The 27,311-nt window shown below is 56.0% G+C and overlaps 1 protein-coding gene across 8 annotated transcripts in view; it reads right to left on the reverse strand.

Moving 5' to 3' along the window:
- Window positions 1-27,311, reverse strand: part of LRP8 (LDL receptor related protein 8) — an 82,071-nt gene that overhangs the window by 40,809 nt on the left and 13,951 nt on the right. For all 8 annotated transcript variants that reach the window (XM_018044342.1, XM_018044333.1, XM_018044321.1 and 5 more), the window contains exon 3: window positions 5,704-5,826. In XM_018044342.1, the coding sequence (XP_017899831.1) occupies window positions 5,704-5,826 (123 nt within the window). The remainder of the gene's footprint in view (window positions 1-5,703; window positions 5,827-27,311) is intronic.

Consider the following 27,311-nt stretch of genomic DNA (forward strand, 5'->3'; position numbering starts at 1 on the left):
GTGGCCCAATCATCGTTGTTCAGTTGCTCAGTCGTGTCCAAGTCTTTATGACACCATGGTCTGCAGCATGCCAGGCTTCCCTGTCCTTCACCATCTCCTGGAGTTTGTTCAAACTCATGTCCATTAAGTCAGTGATGCCATCCAACCATCTCATCCTCTGTCGTCCCCTTCTCCTCCAGCCTTCAATCTTTCCCAGCATCAGGGTCTTTTCCAATGAGTCAGCTCTTCACATCAGGTGGCCAAAGTATTGAAGCTTCAGCTTCAGCATCAGTCCTTCCAATGAATATTCAGGGTTGATTTCCCTTAGGATTGACTGGTTTGATCTCATCGCAATCCAAGGGACTCTCAAGAGTCTTCTCCAGCACCACAGGTCAAAGCATCAATTCTTCAGCATTCAGCCTTTTTTATGGTTCAACTCTCACATCCATACATGACATAGTGACCCAGAACCAACCCCAAACTCTCTGCTCAAAAGTCCAGGTGATTGAAACGGCCCTTGACCCATCTGTACCATCTCCGGGGGCCTGGTTCTGCATACCCCAGTGCAGCAGGCAGCTGCTTGAACTTTGAATGAATATTTATACAGTTAATTGCATAACCTTTCAGCAAGGACAATGATTAAACAATCCGTCTGCTTTCTTTCTTTATAATTAATAAGACATTTGCTGTGTCCCTAAATAGACAGCTCTAATTACAGGCTCTTGAGGATTCAGCAGTGCCTGACACCAGCCCTCCTACCCTCAAAGAGCCAAGGCACCTCCTTGGACTGTGGGGGACACAAGAGGCCTTGGAGGTCACACTGAGGAGCACCGGCTGGAGTGACAGGAGGTGGAGATCCAGAGAGGGTAAGTGACCTTCCCGGGACGCTGGGCATGACAACCGCCGTCTCTCCCAGAACCTCGCTGTCTCTGTTGCGATGCAGCTACTTCCCAAAGCAGGACCCGGACCTCGCCCTCTGGGCTCCTGGGTCAGACCTCTCACTGCCCAGCCCCGGAAGCTGGTCTGGGTGTGTTGACGTGCAGCATCTCCTCAAGTGTGTGCGCTCAGTCGTGTCGAACTCTGAGACCCCATGGACTGTAGCCCACCAGGCTCCTCTGTCCATGGGGTTCTCCAGGCAAGAGTACCAGACTGGACAGCCATCTCCCTCTCCAGGGGAATCTTCCTGACCCAGGGATCTGCATCACTTGTGTCTCCTGCACTGCCAGGCAGGTTCACTACCACCACACCATCTCTTCATGAAGTGAAGGCTATTATCACCTTCATTTCACAGATGGGGAGAGTGAAGCCCAGAGAGCGTAAGTCGTTTGCTTCAAGTCTTGTGAAGAGCAGAGCTGCGTATCTTCCCCAGGTCCTTCAACCCCAAACACTGTTAACTTACGGCACTTCACACTGCATGGGGGGGAAGGTAGGCCCCGATGGTCTCCTGGTGACCCTGGAGAGGGTCACTGCAGGCAGGAGGCTCACTGGGCCTTGGGAAGTCTGCAAGATGGGAGGTGGCTGTCTAATGCCCACTTTCAGGATAACTGAAGCTAGAGGCCCCAGGCAGCATAGCCCGGGAGATAGAGCATGGGTTTGGAGTCAGACAGAGAATGGGTTTGGACTCCACATCAAATTTACTAACATGAAGGTCCTTCAACAAGTCACTTAACCTCTCTGCACCCTGGCTCCCCTCACCTGCACGTGGGGTTACGTCATCTCCCAGAGCTGGTGGGTGGCTTATATGAAGAAACATGCAAATCCCTATACAGAACCCAGAGCAAACTTGGAACTCAGCAGACAGTTGTCCTTGTTTTATTTCATGAAATGCGAAGGGCCGGGAGGACCCAGGTCTCACCCCTGGGGATAGACATCACAGCTTATTAGAGTCCAGAGGGCCCTCCGTGATGCAGCCCCCACCATTGAACTGAACACTTCTCCTTCTCTCTCCATCTCTTTCCCTCTCCCGCTCTCTCTCTCTCAGAAACAGATGCCCCAGGGAATGCCTCTGGCTGGCTGTCCAAGTATCTCCAGGTTCTCAGGGGCAGGAATGAGGAGCCCCACTTCCTCAGACATCAGGAATCCTCCAAGTCACCAAGGGCCTGCCACTGTACTCCAGAGTGGCTGCAGGCATTTTAAAATTCCCAGAGAATCTTGTCTTAGAAATCGAAATCCAACCATCCTTTCTCTAATTCAGAAGCTCACAAATTAATAAAGAGGGAAATGTCTGTTGACTGAAGGAAGGAAAGGGCCTAACGGCTTCTTATTGAGCAAGCACATCAGCAGAGCAGGTCACGGGAGGCGCAGGGCCAACAGCCTCCACTTAGGGACTGCCAGCTCCCAGAGGGCTCAGGCAGTGGTGACTGTGGGGTCCAGCTGCTGCCCAAGGAAGCATGGCATGGATGTCCCACTGCGCAGAAGGGGGCAGTCACACCAAGCTCCTCACAGGGTCAGCTGGGTGGGCCCCTGACTTGCCGGATGAGCTCAGAAAATCTTTGATAGGAAGGTATGCTTGGTTAATCAGTGAGGTCCCCCTTCCAGATGGGAAGGCTCTAACATGCATGAATAAAACCTCATTTTCAATAAGCAGCACCCAGAATTGTAACTCACTCACCTTGAACCAGCTTCCCTACCCCCATGCCGCACACCTCCCAACAGATGCCTGAAGGTGGGTCACAAACATCTCCAATCAAGGGAGCTATAATTAGAGCTGAAATGCTACTTTCATTAGGCAAATGTCCGGGCATTCCTGCTGTGACTCCTGGCTCAATGTGACAGCGACAGAATCCAGAACCAGAAGGAAAGAGATCTGGGAGGAACCCCAGCCAGTGAGATGCAGATTATATAGAGGGGAACACAGGAATGGGAACCTGCTCCCAAATCCCTCCCTACTCCACGCAAAGCGTCTTCACTTAGACTTCGAAGATCTTAAATCAGGGATAGGGCCTAACGTCAAAACATAATGATAAAAATCCCACTGCCATTTCCTCCATCATCGACACTGTGAGTGCACCTTTTTCATTTGGTCCTCACCACCCACGTAAGACAGGTACCACTGCCCCGTTTTGCAGATGAGTGAACTAAGGCTCAGGGAGATTGGGCAACTTGCCTGCGGTCTCACAGGTTAAAGGACCTGAACCCGAGTATATCAGACATCAAACCCACTACATTTGACTACTGCCTATAATCTTTCTTTGCAGGTGGGGAGGGGGCTCTATCCTAGAAGCTGGCACAGTCCCCAGGAACCTGGTAGGCTGTGGAGGTTGCTATGACAACGCCAATTAAATGGGCAGTGAATTGGCTGCTGGGTTCTCACTTGGTCAGGAGACTGTGAGCAAGCCTATTACCAGGTCCTGCTGCCCCCAATTCTGCCTGGCCCTCAAGGTCCCACACTGGCTGACCTTCTCCAGGCAGCCCTCCCCACACACAGGTCTTCCCACCTGTGACCAGTGTAACTGCACAGAAAGTGGGATCCTGGCCTTGTGCCCAGCTGGGTACAGGCAAGGGAGAAAAGGGCCTCAGACTCTTATGAGTCCAGGAGTCTTAGAATCATGGTCTCTGGAACTCTGGAATGTTACAGACTAGAGCAGAGAGGGGGCGGAAGAGCATGCAGGACTCACACAGCATCACTGGGAGAGCCCCCTGACTCCCAGGATGCAGAGAAGGGAGCTGGGCGTCCCGACTCCCCTGGTGGCAGCTCCCACACAGTGCTCTGTCAAGCCCCAGAGAGACTTCAGAGCCTGCCTTTTGTCATGGAAGGCCGATCAGCCACGAACAACCTGTGTGTCTTAGAAGCAGGGCCCTCAGCATCTCTAGGCTTCCAGTTACTCAACTACCTGATAACTGTGCTTTACAGCTGAGCCCAAAGAAGGCCTGGGGAAGCAGGAGGTGTGAGGCCAGAGACCCCCAGCCCCCACCACCCTAGCCCAGCACAGCCCAGAAGATGGGAAGGCAGCAAGTGCTGGGAGGGGTAAGAGGCGGGAAGACAGAGAGAAACAGGCAGGATGAAGACAGAGGGCAAGGGGGAAGGGGAGGAGGGGGCAGGCAGAGAAGGGAGGCAGCCCAAGTGGAGGGCTGGGCAGGAGGGAGATGGAAAGGAGCACCATTGCAAACAGACAGAGATGTGGGGAGTTGCAGGAGCATAGTTCGTAGGCAGCAGGACAGACCCCAGTAATGACTGTGATGATGCTCCCTTCCCCTCCAGCCTCAGTGTCCAGGGTAACTGCAGGCACGGGGTCTGGATGGCTGAGCTGGCTGACTGCCAAGGCGGTCACAGCTCCCCTCCCCAAACACGCACTCCAGGCTGCACACGGCTCTGCCCTATGTTAGCTAGGCCGCCTTGGGCAAGCAGAGGAACCTGTCCCAGCCTCAGTTTCTTTCTCTCTAAACAGATCCACCCCTCGCCCAAGCTGGCCCTGAGGAGGAGTCACAAGTGGGCGTGGCTGGGCTTTGTTCCTCCGGAAGCCCAGGACAAAGCAGTGGGCTGCCCTCCCCCACTGTCCAGCACCTCCAGGACTGCATCGGGGTGCAGGGGCTGCTGGGTGGAGTGAGCGAAGGGCAGGGCCTGCGCTGTGGCTGGGAAGGCAAGGCAGCTGTGCAAGGAAACGAGGAGTCCCTTGTCTTGGGCGGGGGGGGGGAGGGGGGGGGGTGGCTCCTGCTCTCCCTTTCTCTCTCCTGTTCCCTGTTTCTCATGCGGAGACTGGCAGCGCTGTTGCTAGGAGACAAGGAAACCCAGTTATCACCAGCCACAGCCCTAGATAGGACGCTGGCCTCCATTGTCCCCACCTCTGCCTCTGGGGTGACTGTGACCCCTAAGGAAGATCCGGGGACGCTGACTAGCAGGTCCCCGCCAGCCCTACCATCCTCCACGTGCTGCCCCTCTCCTGGCCTTTTGTCTCAGGCTCATTCTGCTGAAGCTCTGCCTCTGGGACCACTGGGTCCTTCCCTGCCCCCTTCTCTTCTCCTTTTTAATTTAACAAATGTCACGGAATGACCTGCCCGGTGTACGTTTGCTTTGAGGATTAGAGCTTGGAAAAGAAATCACAGAGAGACAAAGGCTGAGTGCGGGAGGCGGGCCTGGGGCTTGGCTTCGGCCCTCATCTTGCCCCTGTTGCCTGTTGCCATCTGGGCCGGGCTCCTAGGCTCCATCCGCCCAGAGCAGAGGACAGAGTCAGGGCCTTGAAGACCCCAGCTGGGTGGCCTTGGGCAAGTCACTCAACCTCTCTGAGCCTCAGCATCCACCTCTGCAAAAGTCAGAACGTTACAGTACCTGTCTCATGAGGCCACTATGGGAATCAGATGAATGAGAGTACAGACAGCGCTTTGCATACAGTGAATGCTAGATAAGTACCAACTGCCATTAGTGTTATTAGAATTATGATTAGACTCCTCAAAAAGAAAATACTAGTGGGGGAAACTGAGGGGAGGCCTGGAGCACGTGTGCTGGCTGCTTCTCACCATCAGGGTTCAAAGGGGCTGCTTTTAGCTCCTGGAACTCTAGGAGCAGGGCCTAACCTGCCAGGGAGCTGGGAGGAAAGCCCAGACACAGGTCACCAGACACCAATGACTCGAAGCTCCGGAGCTCACGAGTGCTCAGCACAAGGTGCGTATGGGGCTGTGCGAGACAGACCACCTCACCTGAGCCTCCAGCTTCCCCACCAGGAAGGCCTGGCAAGGAAACTGAGGCCCGGAGCCAGGCCCCACCCCCAGCCCAGGGGCAGGACTCACTGCACGTGGCCTCCGACTCGTCAGAGCCGTCTGGACAGTCCTCCTCGCCATCACACTTCCACCGCTCTCGGATGCAATGGCCGTCGTTACAGGTGAAGTCGCTGTCTGCACAGGTCTTCTTGGCTGTGGGGCAAGAAGAACAGCATGAGGGGCCTGGTGGGCACAGGAGGCTTTTCCAGAACATACAGTCAGGTGGCTACAGGGCGACCAGAACATCCTCCGTCTGCAAACTGGACCATGTGACCTCCCACGGCTCCAGGAGAGAAAGACTTATTCACTCCACACCAGGAGGAGACAGGCAGTCCCTGGCCCTGCTCTCCAGGTTCAACAAGGGTGACAGCATCCAACTACCAAGGGACTGCCTCTTCCCATCACACCTCCTCTTCCCCTCAAGTCCGGTTTCACTGTCACAGCCTCTAGGAAGCCTTCCCGGATCACATACAGTGGTTGCCTTGGCCCCTTCAGTCAGTTCTCCTTTACCTGCCTTTCCTCCTCCCCCCAGCCAGACTGAAGTCAAGGCCTCTTTTGCAAGCACCAGGGAGCTTATCATTTATGATAATAAATCACAAAAGTAAGTGATCACCTCGTGGCAAGATTAATGAGGTACGTTTTGTTCACAGTGAGGGAAAGAGACTCTAGACATCCAAATCAGTCTCTGTCCTGAAGGCCTTTACAGCCCAGAGGGGAGGCCTCCACACGGCGGGCTGGAATCCCAGCTCTGCCTCTTTCTATCTGTGTGACCTTGGGGATGTTACTGGACCTCTGAGCCTCTGTTTTCTTATCTATGTGATGGGGAGAAAGACACAAAGGGCTCCGAGGAGAAGTAGCAAGAAGTTATAATGTATGAAGATAAGGCAACAGAGACCCTGGTACACAGCAGATGCTCCGTAAGCAGCAGCTATTGCTGTTTTTATGGTTCAAGCCTTAATTAGAAGCAAAGGAAGTGAGGTGTTCCACACTCTCACGGGGGATATACGTAACAGGCTGGGCTCTCACAGCTGGGAGCAGAACTGGGACCAACTCAGGGACCAACATGGTCTGCTTTTCTCCCTGTCCCTCCACTGGCCCGATGCTCCTCCAGTGTGGATATTACATTAGATTTGACACAGGACCCAACTCAGGGTAGATTTCAGTGGAGGCCATTGAACCCAAAGGAAACACGGCCGCTGCTCCCACACCTCCAGGCCAGGCTCCAGTTCTTCCCAGGAAGCGCCTTCCTAGCGACCAGCCTTGGGTTATGTAAATCCTCCCACAGGCCCTCTGGCCTCCTCTGGAGCCACAGGACTGCTCCCTCCCCCTGAGCAGCCCAACAAGGATTTGAGGACAGACACTAGGGCTCCTGAATCCATTCCATTTCTGCCTTCCTTTTCAATGAAATCTTTGCAGCGCATCTGCATTCTAGGCTGAGCTTTCACACTTTCCTTAGAAGAACATCTCTGCCTTTGCAGGGTGGGAAGAAACCAGAGGAATCAGAGTCTACCTACAGATGGGGGCCTGAGGCCTAGAGACAGAAAAGGGCTGGCCCAGGGAAACACACCACCACAGGGATCAGAACCAGCTCACTTGCCTCCCAACCCAGGACCCGGAAAGCCCTCCCTGAGCCCTGCACTGAGAACTCGACGTGGGTAATAGATACCAATGTTGTTGTTGTTCACTTGCTAAGTCGTGTCTGGCTCTTTGTGACCCCTAAACTGCAGCATGGCGAGCTTCCCTGTCCTTCCCTTTCTCCCAGAATTTGCTCAGACATAACCACTGAGTCACCACCTTTTGGCAAATCACAGCCTATGACACATCAGAGAGTAAGCAGTTATGAGCCATGGCACCTGGACATTTCCAGAGTGCTCCCTTCACAGGAAGCTCTGCATCCAAAAGAGAAACATCTATTCCCGTGCTTTCTTTTTCCTGTTCTAACATTCTCCAAGTGCATCCCATGTGCCAGGCTCTGTGCTTAACACTTTACCAGGAAACCCCACGACAAAAGGCCTGTTGTGGCCCTCACTTGACACGTGGGGAACTTCAGTCCCAGGGTGTTAAGTTACACACTCAAGGTCACAGCTCGGGGGCAGCAGATGTCACAATTTGACCTCACTGTCAGACAACCTTCTTCCCCACTGGGGCTCTCCAAACAAAATGCCCAGTGACATCAGATATGGAACAAAAGATCTGGAGTAGATGGGAAAGTCCATGGAAGCTCCAACTCAGTGCTCGGTGAGCGTGTATCTGTGCCCTGAGCACACGGATTGGGAATCAGCCCGGCCTGTGAGTGCAAGTGCACAACCAGCAAACCCCAGGAGAGAAGGACCAGGCTGACCAAGAAGGTGATGGAGGGGCTCCATTGCTGGGCCTGGGCCAGCCAGATGCTCACCAAGGACCCTCTCCTCCCTGGCATTCTGAGAGTGAGCTTGGCCTCCCACAGTGTGCCAAGTCCTGGTGCGCCCCAAGCAAGGAGGCCAGAGCAGCCACAGGCACCATCACAGTCCTGAGGGTAGGAAATGGCAGCCTCAGAGTGCATGTCCTATGGCGGTATTTTAGGGAACAGATTCATTCACTGTCATGACCGGTTTGAACATTTTCCGCCCTGGCTCTGCCCTGGCACCTTTCACTCAATATCCCAGTGATGACTTACAGCTATCCTGACAGCTGTTGTTAATCCCACTTTGCAGAAGAGGAAATTGAGACTCAAGAGGTAGACGTGGTAGGTGGCAGAAGCGGGATTTCAATCCCATGTGGCAGCTGCCAAAGCTTGGGCTTTCTGTGCTAAGTCCCTTAGCCACCACAGTATTATCAGGCTAAGAATGAGGACCCCAGCAAGGCAAATACAGCGGGACTAGGTCCCAGGGGCAGCAGGACAAGGCAATGTGGAAGATCAATCATAGACCAGAGACACCTACACTGAAGGGCTCCCCTGGAATGTGCAGTAAACCTGGGCCTCGATGGCCTGTGCTCGGCTAACGCACCACCCTGGGGAAACTGAGGCAGCATGGTCAGTTTCATGCTGGGAACTGGGCTAAGCTACCTGGGCAGGCCCTGTCTGAAGTGTAACCACATGGAAGGATTTGGAAGCAGAGCTGTCTAAATCCTGGCACAGCCACCTCCTCTCTGGATGATGCTGGGCAAGCTCCTTCCCTCTCTGGGCAAGTGGCGAGGGTGGCTCCCCCAGGAAGCACTGCCACAAGGGCAGAAGGCAAAAAGGGATCTGAGCGAGCATCCTCGTGTCGGGCGGATCAGTGTAGAGAGGCTACATCACCCCTGCCAGGAGATGAGGGCTCAGCAGCCTTGTGAGGCTGTCAGAGCAAGCCAGGACAGCCCCCACTCTCCTGGCCTTGGCAGCCTTGGCTCCAGCTCCCATGGTGATTCCCAAGCTGGGCTCAGGGCCGTAGTTCTCTATTTCCAGGGATTTATGTCCCTCCGTGCCAGTTGCCCCTTGGACAATGCCCACCTCTGTGAATCCCTGTCCTCCACGGCCCAGGAATGGTACACAGTCATCCAGGGTCTGCGACATCATAATCTGGTGCCATGGCAACAGATGGGCTGCCACAAAGGACTTGGGATTCCAAAGGGCAGTGGGGAGGGGCCAACCCCATGGCAGGGTGGGAGAGAGTGGGAAATCCAGGACAAAGGAAGTGAGAGCTGCTTTATAACAAGAACGCAGACCAAGGAAAGTGCCAGGCTGCTCACGGTTGATGGAACTCCGTTCTGCCACTTGTGGGCTGTGTGACCTTTTGCAAGTTACACAACTTCTCTGAGTCTCACTTTTTTCGTCCACATTCAGGGATCATATCCATGCTTTCCGCACAGGGTTGCTGCGAGAAGCAGTCGGGCTAAATTAGATGGTGTCTGGACTTCATGAAAAGCAGAAAGGTGCGAGTCTGCGATGTGTGAAGTCGGCAGCCTCAGCTGCGGCGTGTGTGGCACTGGCTCATCCACCTCCTCATCTGGAATGGAGGGGTGGTGCTGACTACATCTTCAGCCCCTCTCTGTGCCCAGAGCCCATGGTCTTGTGAAATTGTTATGATCACTCAGCACCTCCCAGCTCCTCCACCCCTTCCCCGAGACAATGTGCATCCTTCGTGCTGTTATTCCCCACCCACACTCATCCCGCGGCCCCAGTGCAGACAGGGGGCTCCAAAACAAAGATTAGTCAGGGCTGCCGGGCAGAGCTGCTCAGTGTGGCTTGTCTTGGCAGTCACAGTGCTCCCTCCTGTCAGAGCCCAGGGCCTTGAAGTCCCCTCTGCAGCTCTCCCATTCTAGAAGCAAAAGCCAAGCCCAGGGAGAGGCGGCAGATCAAAGGCACAGCACATGCGCACCTGAGCCCAGGTATTCTGTCTCCGGTAACACTGTGTGGCCAGGAAGTCAGGGGAGGGCTACCCAACCACCCCAGGGGTCAGGGAAGGCTTCCTGGAGGAAAGGACTGTGTTCAAAGAAGAGAGGTCAGCCAAGCTGTGGGAGTAAGGAAAGCGGAGAAGGGCATTCAAGGAGAGGGGTAACAGCACGGGGTGTGGAGGAGCCAGTGGAGTGGCCATTCGGGGTTCATTCGACACTTGAGGAGGCAAGTGGCAAGGGACCTGGCAGCTCTACTAGGCCACGGGCCAACTCACCCTGCCTGGCACCAGGCTGCCCCTCAGAGGCCCAGTGCAGCAGCCTGGCTTTCCCTGAGCGTATCCAGGGACTACCCCCCATCCCTGCTAATCACAGGACAGCCAACAAAACCCACAGCTCCTAGCTACCCGGGTCTCCTTCAGTATTTGGGGGTGGGGTTGGGTACATGGACCATCAGGCCCTAGCAGGGGAGGAGAGAGGAGGGACCCCGACAGACAGCTGGGGGACCATCCGTTCAGATGTTTGGCATAAGCTTTCTTCTTTTCCCTTTGGGAGATGCTTGATGCCCATTGGCTCACCAAGGGCCCTGAGAGGCCTACAGGAAAGATATCAGATGGATTTTGTTTCCTGCAGCAATTTCCAAATTTGTTAAGCCAAAGACCATCTTTGTTGGATGCCATGTCTACTAATTTCCCAAGAAAAACCAGCGCAATGAGCCACACTTGATGAGACATTGCTGTAGGGCGAGCCCTGCGTCCTTCAGATCAGAAGATGAGGCCCAGAGGGGGGAGGACTGGCCTGTGGTCACACAGCAGAGGCTGGTACCCAGTCTTCTGTCTCTGGGCCACCTCCACCAAGCCATGAAAAGCACAAAAAGCTGCTCCCAGGGCATTTGGCCCTGAGCGAAGCTGAGAGTTTCAGTCCTAAGAGCAGGGACATGTCTAGAGGTGAGCACAGGATGGCTGGGGGGTGGGGGGCACTGATACCAGGCCGCACAGGACAGGGAGATGAGAGAGACAAGGCCTGTGTTAGCCCTCAGGTTTCTGCAGACAGGTCGCGGGCCTCAGAGAACATTTTTTGATGGCAGAGCAGAGACCCACAAATGAGATGAATCCAACTGAGCACTGTTGCTGAGCCACCTGGGGCAGATCCCTTTCCTCCCAGGGCAGTTGAGAGTCTGGAGGAGCAAAGAGTAAACCCCTACCTTGGAGACTTGTGCACAGAGGGGACTCATCTGTTCCCATTTCCTCTCCCAGGCCTGGACCAGCCCCGAGTGTCCTGGCTCTGGCCCTGCAGCCCAGCCTGAAGGCAGCTGGGCCACTGGTACCCGGGTCGGGCAGATGAAAGAGCCGCTCCCCCTATGGTTACCCTTCTGCAGAGCTCGCCAGGCCCCGGCGTTGCCAAGACGACCGCTGCCAGCTGAAGGAAGATCCGGGGTGGGGGCAGGGGGCGTGCCAGCCCGCCCCTGGCCTACTAACCTGGCAGGCAGATTTAAATGACAGCCCAGGAAGCTACTATTAAACTGTCACCCTAGTCAACAGGACGACAGACCCGGAGTGTTCTCTGGCTGCAGCAACAACACAGCAGGAGTGAGAGGGGGAGGAGACGGTGGCCCAGAGCAACCTGCACCCCCTCCCGGGAGGCCCAGTCTGCCTGGCCGCTCACCCGCCGGCCAGAGCCGCCCTCTAAGGCTGTGGCGGGTTGTGGCACAGAGCTGCCGCACAGCCCAGGCCTGGAAAACTTGGTTTTCAAGCAGAGGGATGATTTGTCTAACTGAAACTCCAGGGTATAAAATAGAGTAAAATGGAGCTGCGCTACTGAAAGCAGGGTGAGAGGGGTCCACACCAGCCTTTGCCCCATCCCTCCCTTAGCAGCCCTGGTGGGGCCATAACACCCTGGGCTCACAGCCCCCCCAGCATTGGGTTCAAACCCAACCCTGATCCCATCTCGGACACATGATGTTCCCAAGAACCCTCAGTTTAAAGATCTCGTGAGCTGGGGGTGGGGGGCAGATCCCATGAGTCTAATATAACGTTTAGAACAGCTTCTTCAGGTTCAAGGTGCTCACTCTCTAAGAACCAAAGGTTCTAAGACTGTGCCACCCTGATCCACACACCTCAGCCTCATGATGGGACTCCAAGATGGTCCCATCTTGGAGTGCACGAATTGTGCACATTGTGCACGAATCACATAATGTCGACAAGCTGTGAATGCCCCCCGACCCTGTCCTGTGAGGGACTGACTCTGAGTCCGTGCTGACAGTCAGACCCAAGGCTCCGGTGCTGCCAGAGAGGCAGGCCGTTCCCACAGTGTCCCGACACCCACGGAGCGCGGGGGGAGGGGCTCAGCTCGAGGCTTTGTGCTGCCCAGCGGGCTCCGGGGCGCAGGCCACCACCATCCATCAGCAGGTGACATCTGAGTCTGCTTTCTCGTCCACCCTCTCATCCCACCTGGGGAGACAGGAAACGCAGCGGCAGATGCTGGGGGGCGGGGGGCAGGGAGGGGTGGGCATGTGAAGGGCCCGAGAGAGAAGATGAAAGAACGAAGCAGGCAGTGTGGGAGGACCACTCTTTGGGGAGGGCTCTTTGTTCTTAAATCGGACAATGTCCTCAGCAGGGTGTCCCCCTGGCCCCACACGCCAGCGCCTGCCAGCACTTCCTTCATCTTAGTGTCCCCCTCACACAGGATCTGGCGCCATGCAGGTGCCCAAAGAGCGCCCGTGGCCCCACATCCCTGACAGACCGTGCGACCCCTCCCACTCAGCCTCAGGTGAGCACATCTGTGAGGACCCCTCCGGCTGACAGTCTGGGTCTGACACAGGTGGGCTGTGCTCCTCGGTGCTGCTCCAGGGGATCCCCTGGGGCTTCCGGCAGCCAAGTCCCTCTTCCAGGCCCCCGGCACATCCCAGCTGCTCTCTAACGCTGCCCCACCCTGGCCCCGCTGTCACCAAGGGAGGTCCAAGCCATCACTGGGGTATGCGGGACTCCCTGTCGCCACAGGGAAGATGCGTGTCTCCGAGGGACAGACGACAAAGGGGTCTTCCTGTCGTAGTGATTTGTGGATGCAGGGTATTGAGCCAGTGACAGCTGTGAGGGAACGGGGGGAGTGGGTGAGGGGACAGTGGATGGGATCAGCAGGGGTCCCTGGCCGGTGTCTGAACAGGACCAAGCACCACGCAAGGGGTGCCGCTCAGAGCAGCTGGTAGCACGGAGGGGACAGCCACTCCCTGCCCAACCTCCAGGCTCAGGACTGCCTGCCCTGGGTCTGGGACACCCCCTTGGCACTTGGATTTGAGGTCCCAAGGAAACAGCTAGAGGGAAACTTGCTCTACTTCAGAGTGGAAGCCCTCAGAAAGCGGAAGGTATGGTCAGAAAACCCTCCATGACCTCCAGCCAGGGCCCTGCCTGGTTCCTACCCACCCACACTGCCCCTCCACTCAGGGGAGAGCACGTAGCTAGCCCCAGCGGGGACTCAGCCTCCTCTGACCTGAGGACCGTCCCGGCTCACCCCATCAGTCATGGCTCCGCCTCCCACGGGCAAGCCTCAGAGCCTGCGGAGGATCCCACCTTCCAGCCCCTGCTCTTCATCACCAGCCCCGACAAGGAGAGGGAGCTCTTCTGCCTCCTCTTCCACAGCTGAGGGAAAGGCTCTGGGTCTCATTGCAAGGGGCTCTGCCACCAACAAGCTGGGTGACGCCAGCGGGCCTCTCTGGGCTCTGTGGTTTCCACCCCACTGATTTGGACCATTCGGAAGCCCAGGGCTCCATGGACAGAGCTCTGCAGCAGAGGGCGAGGAGGCCAGACCAGAGGGGCCTGAGAAGTCACCAGGGGCAGATGCCACCTCAGTCAGCAGCCTGCGTCGGGTTTGCTAAGGGACTGGGAACCAGGAGAGACTTCCCGGGTGGTACTAGTGGTAAAGAACACCCCTGCTAGTGCAGGAGATGTAAGAAACACGGGTTCAATCCCTGGGTCAGGAAGATCCCCTGGAGGAGGGCATGGCAATCCACTCCAGTATTCTTACTGGGAGAATCCTATGGACAGAGGGGCCTGGCGGGCCCTAGTCCGTAAGGTAGCAAAGAGTTGGACATGACTGAAGCGATTTAGCATGCACGCAGGAACAAGGTGGCCAGCTGTTTCTATTCAGAGGCCACCAGGTGGCACAAGGAAGTGAATGATGGAGTGATGACTACCACCTGTCTCCTCAACGCTGCCCCACCCCATTCACACAGGCACCCTCTGCCCATGAGGCAGCGGCTGGGAAACAGCCCTACCTGAGTGGAAAATGAACCGCTTTCACCAATTAGGTGGTAGGAGAAGCGTTTTGAGAGGAGCTTCACTGGGTTATGGGATTCCCACATGGCTCAGCGGTAAAGAGTCTGCCTATAGTGCAGGAGACGCAGGTCCGAAGATCCCCTGAAGGAGGACATGGCAACACACGCCGGTGTTCTTGCCTGGAGAATCCCATGGACAGAGGAGCCTGGTGGCCTGTGGTCCACAGGATCGCCAGAGTTAGACAAGACTGAGCAGACACGTGCCACTGGGCTATCCTGGTGATAAATGGGCAAGAACGCCCTGTTATTGGGAAATCCATCTCCTGGGATTGGGTGGGCTGCAGCCTCTCTGGGGGTGTCCCTTCTGTGCTGGCCCAGAGTTTCTCACCCAGGAGGCTGGTACGAGCTCTCTGTCACCCTCAGCCCCTTGCTGGCAATCCAGGAAGCCTCTGCCCACTAGGAGGTGCCAGTAGGAGGCCTGAGGATTAGGACACTGCTCTGCCAAGTAGTTGAGGCCTGTGCCTGGATGGCTGCTGGCTTTTATCTAGAAAGAAGTTAAGACCATTTTACTGTGCATGGTGTTAGCACTAGGCTCTCTCCAACCCCTGGCCTGGGGGCCTGGCTCCACTGTGTGACCTTGGTAAGCTCTCTGCCTTCTTTGTGCCTGGCTCTTTTCCTCCATGACAGGACTGGATTAGATGAGACGATCTCTAACTTCCGTCTTTTTTTTTTTTAGGTATGATACCACTATCACCAGGTCCAGAGTGAGGCTGGCAAAGGAGGGGACCCGTGGCTAGGTCCCCAGGCCCTCCCATCAGGTGGGGGCTGGAGATCCACAGTGGTCACTGACCTGTTGAAGGCCCCTCCATCATCAGAAAGCCACCTTTTCTGGTCTTTTTGGGTTCCCATCTCCCCTAGAACCTGACCAAGGATCTTAGCAGGTGCTCAGGGACACTTCAAGCTGCTCTGCTAACTGCTCTTGCCCACCCCTGGCTACCACTGCCCCACATCCACCCAACGGTCATGGATGAACCATGGGCTTGCCTACCTGGTGTCTATACTTGTGTAGCTCCACCTGCAGGAGACGCTTCCTCATCTCCACCTGGCAGAACCTCCCCACTCCTCAAGGCCAGCTCAAGCATCAGCCCTTGACAGCGTCTGATGATACCCTCTACCTCCAACAAGGCCCAAAGGAGTGGAACTCCAGCCCAGGGCCCAGAGCACCGGGGGTAGAACGTTAGCCATCTCAAGTCTCCACAGGCTGCTTACTTTGCTGCCATATTTTTGGCAGGCCAGACCTACCGGGACAGTGTTCTCAGCCAGCCTTCCAGGCTGTGCCCACCCTGGCCGTCAGTGCCAAGGTGAAGCTCTGCAGCCCAGCCAGACAGCACTCATCCTGTTGACAGCCTGGAGGCTCCAGGAGGCTCCACCCGACCAGAGCGGGCTCAGGGAGTCATCCCAAGGCCCAGCCAGACTGTGGAGCCGGCCTCAGGGAGGGGCAACCTTCCTCTCCCATTGTAGCTGGGCCCCTGGGCCATTGGCTGCAGGAAAGCCCTTCACAGGATTATTGGGAGGGAGTTCTGCAAACCCAGGCCCTGGTTGGGGGTGTGGGAGAGCCTCTGACTGGTCTGAGCCTTAGAGCCTTAGCACTACTCCAGGTTGCCCCCAAGCCCTTTGCCTTCCCCATGCCTCAATCTCATCAGAGGAGAAAAGAGTCAGGCTTTCCATGTGCACGATTCATGGACCTCCAGCCTCCAGGTGGAGAGCGGAAGGGACAGAAGGAGGGCACGCCAGGCATGCAGGCAGGGCTGCGTGCTGCCAGCCTGTGCAGTCAGCACCCGCCTCTAGAGGGGAGGCAGGTGTGCAGCTGGGTGGTGAGGATGGCAGAGCACTTGCGTTGCTCAGGGTGGACGCTCCATGAAGAGAGGGCAAGGGCCCTACAGCAGGGGCCACCCAGGAGCGGCAGCTCAGCCGTGGGGAACTATGGGGCTGTTCTGGGGACAAGGAGCGTCTCTGGCTGGAAACTCAGCAAAGGCTGAAGGAAATCTGGCAGAAGTTGGATTCTGAATGAATGCGGTGCCGAGTAATAGATTCGGTGAGCCCCCCACCTCCCACTCTTCAGCAGGGGTCTTCACAGCAGCTCTGTGAGGTGGGGGAGGGAGGCATCACTTCCTTTGAGAGATGATGAAGTAAAAGCCCTTGAAAGGCAACGGACTGTCCTAAGGTCACAGAGCTCAAGGCAGGACCAGAATCTAGGTCCTTTTATCCCTAACGCTCAACAGGAAAGAAAGAGGTGGACCTTCGCTCACAGAAATTACAGCCAGGGTGAGGAGACAAGAATTCAGATATAACCGTCCCAACCCAGAAACAAGATTAGATGGTCCTGATCAGAATCAAGGGTGGTAATGATGCTGTGTGGCCTCAGGCAGTCATCTCCCTCTCTGGGCCTCAGCTGAAACAAGGATGCTGAACTCAGCCCTGACGAAGCTCTCACCAGCGCCTCTCCTCTCTGTGGGTGAGGCATAGTTGGGGGGCAAGGGTGATGAGATAGGAGCCTTTTGAGTAGGATCTCAAAGAAGGGCTGATTTTGCACCAATGGGGAAGCAGTGGGGGCTGAGGAAGCCCACCCTGAAAAATCTTATTTGATCCAGAAGGAAAAGGTAGATTCTAAAAGCAGATGAAGGAGGCAGTTTCTTTTCTGGCTTCTTGGTGCGTTGGGAAGGAAACGAGGTCCATTCTCTGAAGCCTTTCAACATCTCAGCGGGGAAGTGTGAGCGCACGGGTGGCAACCCCACCCAGCAGCAGATTCCGGTGAGAGATGCCCCCAGGCTCCCTCATCACACCTGGAGCTGCTCATGACTCATTCAATCCATCCTGCATGTGGCTGGTAGCTGTGCAGGCAGCAAGCGATTCAGGGTCCTGAAACTACAGGTGAGTTAACGTCTCAGAGCCTCAGTTTGCTCACCTACAAAATGGGGATAACAATCAATAGTTATACCCTTCAGGGGCAAGATGTACAGGAGATGATAGATGTTGAAATTATATAGTGAATTGTATACACTTTGGCCACCTGATGTGAAGGGCCAACTCATTGGAAAAGACGCTGAAGGGAAGAAAGAGAAGAGGATGACAGAGGATGAGATGGTTGGGTGGCATCACTGATACAATGGACATGAGTTTGAGCAAGCTCCAGAAGATGATGAAGGACAGGGAAGACTGGCGTGCAGCAGTCCATGGGGTCGCAAGGAGTCAGACAAGGCTTAGTGACTGAACAATATCAACAATAGCCCACAAGGGCGATGGAGCTCTTGTCAACAATATGGTTAATTTCTTCTTATTACTCCCAGTGGCTTTCCTGCTAGGACTTTGGAGGAGAGCTGAGTTGCCTTCCTGCTGGAATGGGAGAGGGCTACAGGCAAGTGGACAAAGGATGTGGCTCAGATGGAAAGGCTCCTGGGTCCCCCAAGGTGCTGTGGGGTGGCCAGTGCTGATGGCCTATGTGGAGAAGGCACGGAAGGGGGCAAGGGGCTGCAGGCAGAACACACCTGCAGGGCGTGTTCTCAACCCTTGCATTTCATAAATGTACAAACTCAGGCCAGAGAAGGCCTGGGCCTTTCATACTTCCAAAGCAGCCTCAGCAAAGCTTACACTCCCTCCTGAGACCCAGTCACAGAGCAGAATTGCAGCTTAAGAGGCTCATGGGATCATAAAATAGCCTTAGAATCACAGAACACAATCTCCAGTTCCAGGAGAGTATCTTATTAGAATCTTAAAACACACAATTTAAAAGTACTTAGGCTCAGGCAGCTTAGTCAGGACCATGGATTCACACATTCTTTCCAACTTTGAAATCAGAAAAAATCTTAAACTTACAAACAACAGAACCCTAGAAGCTTCCAATCACAGCATCTAATTTAGGCACCAGGAGTGGCAAAGGCCTATCCCTTCCCCCAACCCCTCCCCTGAGCAGTGCAGGAATCCTCTGTTCCCACCACTGACATATGGCCATTCCGCCCTCTTGAATGCTCTCTGCGACAGGGGACTCAGTCAACTGTGCCGGCTGGAGGCTGGACACGTTCCTTCCTCTTGAACAGGGAGGGAAATAAGTTCTCAACAGGAGATCTCCACTTTGTACAAATGGATTTTTCACCCCTCCTTGTTCTTTGGCTCTGGTCGGAAAGATTCCCAGGGAAGTGGCATGGAGCCAAGAGCTGCCACAAAATGACTTTAACCAGCAGACAGGCTGGTAATGGGTTTCGGTGGGAAAAAGGAAGGAGAGGGGCGATTAATTCCAACTTGCTATGCGATAAAGGAAATTAAGGCATAATACGGAAAGGCAGCAGTTCTATTAACCTGTGTGGAATACCAATTACTCAGCCTCCTCAAAATTGCTGGAAATAAGAAAGAAAACCCCCAAAGAGAATGTGATTGTGGCCCAGGGCTCATCTGGATTAGGCTATTTGTTTGCCCTGGCACCCTAATGATGGGAATGAGGGGAAATTCCCCGTTTCCTGGGAGATGGCTACACCAGAGTCAGGGAGAAAAGGCAGGCCCACGTGTTGCCACGGGACCACTTGGCAAGTTTTCTGGGCAGAGGGGGGTCCTCGGCCCACTTGAGGGAGAGTTGGGTGCATTCAGGCCCCAGCGTACACCCTAAGTCCTATGTTCTGGGAGGGACCCTGGTAGGGTCAAGCGTCTGATGACCCTTGTTCCAACTGGAAAATCTCAAGTCTCTACTGCGGGAAGCTGAAAGAATCAAGCAGGGGCCCTCAGGTGCTGAGTACCCAGCTAGGTGCTGGCACGTCCTGCTGTGAAGCCAGACCTTCAAAGGTGCCACATCTCAGGTTCCGGTCCTGCTGGGCTGGGACCCTGGGCTCTGACCAAGGCTGCCCACTTCTCTGCAGCTGGCTGAGGGGCAGACAGCATGGGCAGAGTTAACAGCCACAGGCTGCAGCTCAGTGCCTCCAGCCAGGGGCCCAGCAGGACTTTCGTGATGGCCCCCGACCAGACCTGGGCAGCAGGAGACAGTCGTGGCTGTGGGAGGTGAGCTGAGGGTGGGGATGGGCAGGTGCCCAGCAGAACCTTGGTTCTGCTGCCATCCTGGCTGAGACCCCTGCCACTGCACAGAGCCCTCAGACAGGGGGCCATCACTCAGGGGTTCTGAGCCAGCATGGTCCCCCACCAGATAGGTCCCACCACAGCTTGGATGAAAGGGAAGCTGCCTCTTAAAGAGCCTGCTCTGTGGGCATGCCCACCGCCCACGACAATTCCACCCTCCTCAGCCTTTTCTTCACATGGACGTTGTCTCCCAGTACAGAGATTTGGAAGATGCTAGTCTGCAGCCCTCTGTGGCCCTCCTCCCACAAGGAGCAAGTTAGGGAACCAGTGCTCACATCCTGGCGTGGCCCCTTACTGGCTGTGTGACCTCAGGCAGGTTACTTGACCTCTCGGAGCTTCAGTTTTCCTCATGTAAAACTGTGAGGCTGAATCCTGACTTGCAGGGTGGTTGGTTGTGAGATAATGTATCAGTGCCTGACATAGTGATGCAAAGTCCTCTCGATCTTTTTTTTCCCACACTCCCACCCCCTGGCTCTGTACTAGTAGGCCCTCAGGAAGTTCTTGTTAGAATTGTTAGAGGGTTGGGTCAGTCCAGCCACCGGCACACCCTGCCATTCTCTACCCATGGCCCCACACTGGTCTCTCCTGAGCCCCAGAGAGCCAGAGTTCCGCAGGCCAGCGGTGCACTTGTCAAGCCCACCACTGTCCCACCGTGCATGCCCCCAGCCCACCCCCGTGAACAGCACTCTGTCAAGAGGGGTGGGGGGGCTGAGCCGCCTCTGCACACAGCCCAGCTTGACCCTCCGCCCTCACAGCCAGGCCTGGTCACAGGCGCATGCTCAGGCAGACACGCAGACCCGGGGTGCAGGCACACAGCACATGCGCGTGCAGACGGGCACATACGCACACAAATGCACACTGCCCACTTGCACACTCAGATGTGCACCACACACTGAACACAGACACACGTGCCTCCCTGTGCACACACAGCAGCACACAGGCCACACACTCACACATGCACAGGTGGCTTCATATGACGCTCACACACTCCAGACAAATATGCATAGATTTTCCTGCCTCTCCTGTGACAGCCAGATGGTGGGATTCTCCCAGAGGGCTACCATTTAATGCTCTAATTAATTTTTTAAAATTCTGTGTACCCAGAGCCTGGGTTTGTTCCAAATGTCCCAGGCATGGTCCCCGTCTGAAATCAAGGAAGGAGATCTTAGGGAGAAGGATGGTGTGGCTTCCACTGCCCCCAGGAGAGCCTGAGAGCCTGCATCCTCACTGGAAGGCTATGATACCTAGCCTAGTAAGGGGGTCTGGGCTCAAAGTCCTCTTCCCTGGTTCCAAGAGCACTCTATAACCCAGGACCAGGAGAGAGCCCTCGCAGCATCCCTGGCAGGTTGTCTGGCCCTACCTGCACTTTGGTCCCTGTACAGGCCACTGGGCTCCTGTTCAGACTACACTGCATGGGAAGGTGTTTACAGACACCAGGGTGGGCTCTGGGGCTCATGTCTAGATCCAAACTCGCCCTTTACAAGCCCTACTGTGTGACTCCAGGGCACTGTCAGTGGAAACGTGGCACAGAGCCAGTGCAGTCTGCCAGGCAAAAGGGATGAGGTGGGAAGATGATGGGCCAGCCCAGAGGGACTTGCGATGCTCCCTGCCTTCCCACTTGCATGCCTCCAGTGAGGGGGAGCTCACTCCATTTCCAGGCAGCTCTCACTGGACCAGAGCGCGTCTTCACCAGGTTCCCTGGTGAACCCTGCCTGTTCTCTGGGCCACGGTCCCCGGTGGTTCAGGCTGGCAGGAACCACACAGCACTCACCCTCCAGGCCTTTCCTCCACCTTTCCCGGGGGCATGTTCTTTGCTGCTGAGTGTTTGGGAAAATGCAGCAATAAATTTACCACCTCACTTATGAGTAATTTGCTGTCAGGAGCTCTGCGTAAGCAGAGGGCTGAATTAACGAGGCTTAATTAACATTAATGTTGTGACAGATCTCAACCGAGTCGGGAAATCCCCCATCCTCGCAGCCCAGGCCCTCGCCTGCCGCTTCTGGGCTCATGTGGGAGGTGAGAGGCCCGGGGAGGGTGCTTAGAGCTGCTGATGGACGTGACTGAGGACCGCCTCTTTCCCAGGATTAGAGGGATTTGGGATCTGGGGGCTGGAGGTTTGCAGATCAGCACAGGAAGCCAGGAGCCTCTGTATCACCAGTTCCAGAGGAGCTTTCAGGCTAAGCCCTTCGTTCCCTTTGCCTGGCTCAGCGACACCTGCATGGGCCTCCAAGCCTGAAAGCCCAGGGTTTGGATCTGCCACTCCCAAGCTGAGTCACCCCACCTCTCTGTGCCTCACCATCCCCGTCAGCAAAGCAACAAGACAAACCCCCACTCTCAGGGCTGTCAGAGGACTCTCGAGGTCACGCGTGGAGAGCAGAGGGGCTCTGACATCTGCATCTCCTCCTCCCACATCATGCGCGGAAGAGGAAACATTACTGAGTGACCACCATGCACTAGGCTCATCACCTCATTCGATTCTCCTAACAGTTCTTTGAGGAAGAATACCATAAGCCCATTGTATGGATGAGGAAACCAAGGCACTGAGGGGAGCTGATCTGCCCAAGGTCACATGAATAGTCATGGGGGGGCAGTGAGGGGACCACAGTCACTCCCTACGCTCATTGAGCGCCTCTGGAAGGATCTAAAGAGCCAAGGCAAGGGGTGGAGTCAGGCAGTGGGGGCCATGAGGGGCGGGTACAGGGCCTGGGCCAGTGGTGGAATGACTCTGTGGATGGCAGAGAAGTGCGTCCCACCACACAGGTGCCTGGTTCTCAACCACTAGGACTTCATTAAACTGCCCCCCAAGGGTCTAGCCATGACAGGCTATGGGGAGGAGAGAAGGCGACAGAAGGTGCACACGCTGCTCTCGGGACTGGCCCCTCTTCTGCTTCTCTCGGCTTTCCCCAGGGTGCCCACCAGCTCTGGTGGGGGTAGGCACACCGTCATTTATCGTTAATGACTGCCATTGTTAATATTAATGTGGAGGACAGCTCCAACCAGGACCAACTCTAAGGAGCAGCAGGAAGGAGGCCCAGCTCCCACTTACCCATCCAGACACCTCGGGCTCTCAGCCATCATCCTGCACACTTCTTAGATCACCGAGCAGGACAGGCCATGTCAAGGGCCTGGGGCGCCTCAAGGGGGACAGGAGGGACTCTGGGCCCCAGGTCCCTGGGGCTCACCTGAGAGACGACCAAGTTGGGGTCTTAGTGTCATGGATGTGTCTGGGAACAGTGTAGGAAGGAGGGAGGGGACAGCATGTGGTACAGGGTCAGATCTACCTCCAGGGAATAAGGCTCCTCAGCCCTGCCAAGCCCCATACACCCTCAAGTCCTGCCCCAGGAAGCCTTCCCCTCCCGCAGCCCCCACCCCCCACCTCCTGACTCAGGCACTGGCCACATGACCTTGGGGAAGCCTCTCCTTAGCTATGCCTCATCTCTCCCCCGCATGATCAGGGATAAAAACAGTGCTATCTTATGGGGCTGACTAGAGGGTCAAGTGGCAGCAGCTCAGTAAATGATGGCTATGATTACTGACCCTCAGAGGTTAGTGGATGCCAGCCCAGTCAGGTACCACCAAGGAGTGGGGTGGGTTCAGGGATTTTCCAGTCTCTACAGGGCCACTCTCAGGCAGCAGGATCAGCTGGGGGGGGGGGGCGCTCTGTACAGCCCCTGTGACAGGCCAGGGACCCAGAGTGCCTCCAGGGGACTCTGTACAGCCCCCATCACAGGCCAGGGACCCAGGGTGCTTCTCAGGACAGAATCAGAAAAAGCTCTGCTTTTGGAAATAGAATTGCCTTATAAGGAAGTGAGACCTCCATTCCAGCAGGTTTGTGCAAGCAAGAGACCCATTCATTTATTCAACTAGCATTCACTGGGGCCTTTCTTCTCGGTGCTGGGCCCTGTGCTGGGCACCAGGAGTTGGGAGAGACAGAAAGAGACCCAACCCCGCCAGGGAAATAAGAAAGCAAGAGATACTGAAGGTGCCAAACCGATCCCAGGCCAGGTCTGCCCAGTCCTGTTAGATGTGTCAGAGGCTAGAGAAAAAGCAAGAGGCCCTTTGGCATGAAGGGGGCTTGGGGACTCGGGGTGGCTTAATGAATGTGCTTTGGCCCTGCAGACATAAGGCCAGGCTCCACCTGCTCTGAGCCCCTCAAGGCCCACATCATCACAAGGGCCTACTGGTGCCCACACCCTCCCTGCCCTCATCCACCTTGACCACAGCTCAGTGCTGGTCCCCAGAGCCCTCACCCAGCCTGATACCCAGTGAGGGAAGGACAGGAAGTATCCTTGGAGGGAAGGTCCTGCTGGCAGCAGGGAATGGAGGAGAGAGGGGTGGCTGTCTCTGCTGGGACAGGGACAAGGGCATGGCTGGCCCCAGGCAGGGGGTGGGTTCACCCCTTGCCCACTTTCCCGCCCCACAGCATCCATGACTCCCCCACACCCCCACCCTCCCACCCCAGTCATGGTTCCCCGGGGAGCGGGCTCCAAGGAGGCCCAGCAGCCAGACCACCAGCTGCTGCCCCCTCCCCATACAAACCCTGGCCACAAAGCACCCTCCCCCAGTTCTGCCCGCCTGCGGTGACAGCCTCTTGGCACCAGCTTTCCCCTTCCCTCCATCTGTCAGGAGCTGGTGCAGACAGACTGTGAGAACCATCAGAGGAAGTAGCAGCACCGCTTGGACCCTCCTCCACCCCCGCTGCCCCAGGACTACCCCCACCCCACGTCCTTTCTCTCCCCACGCCTGTGTCTACCTTTCCCTTTCATGAAAACGCTGACAAAGTGGGAGTGGGGAGGAGAAGAACAGCCAGCCAGGGACCCCCACTTCCTGGTAACCACCACACATCACGGCCACCATCCTTGACCTTCTCCTCAGTCATTAAGGAGTTGAAATCCTGTGTGCCTGTGGGCTCAGTGTCCCCATCTGAACAACTGGCATAGCAAATCCTGCTGAGCCCACCTCTCAAGGGATAGGAGGAAAATGCCAAGAAGAACATAAAGGGTAGCAGAAACACATAGGCAGGGCCGTCGAGGTAATGATCCTCACCTTACTGATGTGATGTTATTGATGTTATTGACATGAGGTGAGAAGGGCAGGGCTGGGGGAAACCAAGTCTCAGAGAGAGCTGTCACTCAGCTGCGTCAGAGGCAGGGTCAGATCAAAGGCCAGGTGTCCTGGCTGTGTCCCCACCAGCACCCCAACCAGGATGCTCAGCCCTGGCTCCTTTAGACCTTCCAAGGAGCTCTATGTCTCCTTGAATTCTGCCAAAAGGTGGGGAAGAAATCAGCTTTTTTTCTTTATTTAGAGTGAGCCCTGCCCAACTAGCAGCAGAATCCACAGGTAACGGAGAAGCCCTGTTGCAGAGCCGGGGGGAGTGGTTGCGGGAGTTGACAGAGTGCAGGCTGGCAGGCTAAGTGTCCCATTGGACATGAGCTTTTGTTTTAAAACTGGGGCGGTTCCAAGCAAACGAGGACAAGCTGGTCACCCCGCGTGGGAGCAGGCTCTTGGTAATGCCAAAGTGCTGGCCAACGCGGGGGCGGGCCTTTTCAACCAACAGAGAGCAAAACCCCTGTCCCCCTTGATCCCAGCAAAGCTTGGCCCGAGGCCCCAGAGGCCCCAGGATGGGGGGCAGGGAGGGAAGTTCTGGTCTAGCTGCCATCTTGGGACCCTGTAGGGCCATGTGTGACCCCGACTGCAGCTCAGATGTGCCCAGGGAACAGGGGAAGGAGACGGGTCCTCTACCCCTTTCACCTCCAAGGAAGCTTAAGGTTCAGAGAAGCCAACTGCCCAAGGCCACATACTGAGTTAGGTGACCAAGGCTTGCTTTTCCATCTGCAGATCCTCCCTAGGTCCTGGCACAGAGCAGGCCTGCAGTGAATGCTGGAGCTCAGACTTGAAGACTCCAGTCCATGCCAGGTGCTTCTCTGGGGCTCACAGGTGGCTCAGGAGGATGCAGCACAAGGAGCAGAAACACGGCCTGGGAGAGGGGACCTGGGCCCTTGCCAGAGATCCCCATCCACTCTCCTCCCCTCCCCCTCCTTGGCAGGCCCTGGCCAGGTCCCCTGCCCCAGCCTCCTGAAGCCTGAGTCTGTGAACCACAGACTCTTAATCGGACCATCTCGGTACAACGTGGCAAGGATGGAGGGAAACACAGGGACAGGCGAGTCCAGAGCAGGCCCTGACCCAGCCAGGGTGGGAAGGCTCCCTGGAAGTGGAGACTATTGAGGCAAAGGGGGACTGAACAAGCAGAGGAAGGGTCTTCCAGGCACGTGAGAGTGTGAAGATGCCTCTGCGACATCACTCACATTGGGGGGTGGGGGTGGGGCTGGAGCACAGAGCTGATGGTTTTGTGGGGCAAGAAGATGGTGAGGTCTGGGGCTGGAGAGATGCCAGGTGCGTGCTGGGTCTTGAAGGACCCTGAAGGCCAGCCAGCAGACTGTCCTGTGAGTGGTGGACCTCCCTGCAGGGCGCCGAGCGAGGGCACAACAGTGCTTTGAGTGTATGAGCAGAGAACAGACAAGAGGGAGGGAACAGAGGCGAGGCTGGGGCTGCTGCCCTGGTCCAGGAGGCCGCAGTGGGATGGAGTAAGGGCCTGGGCCGTGAGTGGGGGAAGGACCAGGCCACGGAGGCTATTAGTGGTAAGGGAGAAAGGGGCTACAACGACTCCCAGATTCCTAACCAAGACACGGCGGTGTCTGCACTGTGCACTGGTCTCGGAGGCAGAAAGAGGTCCAAGCACCAGCCTCCAGCACCCAGCCACAGGTTCTTGCAGGATCCAGGCACTGTCGCCTTGCTGACCAGGAGACAAGCTGTCTGCAGAGATGTCATCATTACCTCTGGACACAGCACATCTGTCTTCGGCCCCCACCTCATAGGGAGGTAGGTCACAGTTACAGAAGGCAGCCAGTGTTTATAGAACCTGAGAGTGTGCAGCCTACCAGGCCCCAAGAAACAGTGGCCTGAGAGGGAATAGGCCTTACTTGAGGTTACATAGCATGTCAGCTGTCACAGGCCAAGAAGGGATACTAAGCAGGCTTGAAATGAAGGTAAGGGGCACAGTCTGTGCGCAGAGGCCCCAGAAACAGAGGCGGGACCAGGACAGAGCAGGAGTGTCACAGGAGGCAGATTTGAGGTTGAAAGGAAGACAGATTCTCTAACAGGAAGAACTGTCCAGGGACAGAAAAAGCTCTCAGTTGCTAAGTTAGCTCCCTGTCCCTGAAGGTATTCAAGCAGACACTTCCCCCACCCCCACATCCAGCCCCTGGAGTTGCTGGAGGAAATTCCCACATTGGGATGAGTGTGGAAGCCTGCTTTGGCCAAATGAAGATGCTTCTCCCAAGAGCCACAGCTGACTCAACTCATTCACTCAACACAGAGTCACCAAGGCTTGCTCTGTGCCAGGCCGGGGACATCAAGGGCAGGTGGAACAGAACAAGAGAAACCTTCTCAGTCACTCTTCCTCGTGCTTATCCAGGGAGATGAGGCCAAAGCTGGGCAGGGGGCACAGGGTGGAGGTCCTGGCTGCCCAGGCTCCATGTCACAGGTCTAAGGGACTGGGCACATGTGGGGCACAGGGTCAAGGGCTGGACAGGGTCAGACACAATACAAACTCCTCCTACACCCCATCCCTCCTCGAGGTCCCCAAGGCTCTGGGCTCATTTCCTAATGAGGTCCCTGGAAGGACTTTTCCTAATTAAATTAGGACAGTAAGTTATGGCCTGGGGCCACCAGGAAGAAGCAGGGATAAAGGAGACTTCTGGGCGGGGGCTCCCCTGCCCTTCCTATTCCACCCAGCGGTGAGCATCCCTGCATGGGAGGGGACACCTAAAGGACAGGTGGGAGACAGAGGTTCAGAGGAAGAGGTCAAAAGAAGCCGAGCAAATCACGTGCAGGCTTACTG

This window comes from Capra hircus, chromosome 3 (genome assembly GCF_001704415.2).
Source record: "Capra hircus breed San Clemente chromosome 3, ASM170441v1, whole genome shotgun sequence".
NCBI classification, from domain to species: domain Eukaryota; kingdom Metazoa; phylum Chordata; class Mammalia; order Artiodactyla; family Bovidae; genus Capra; species Capra hircus.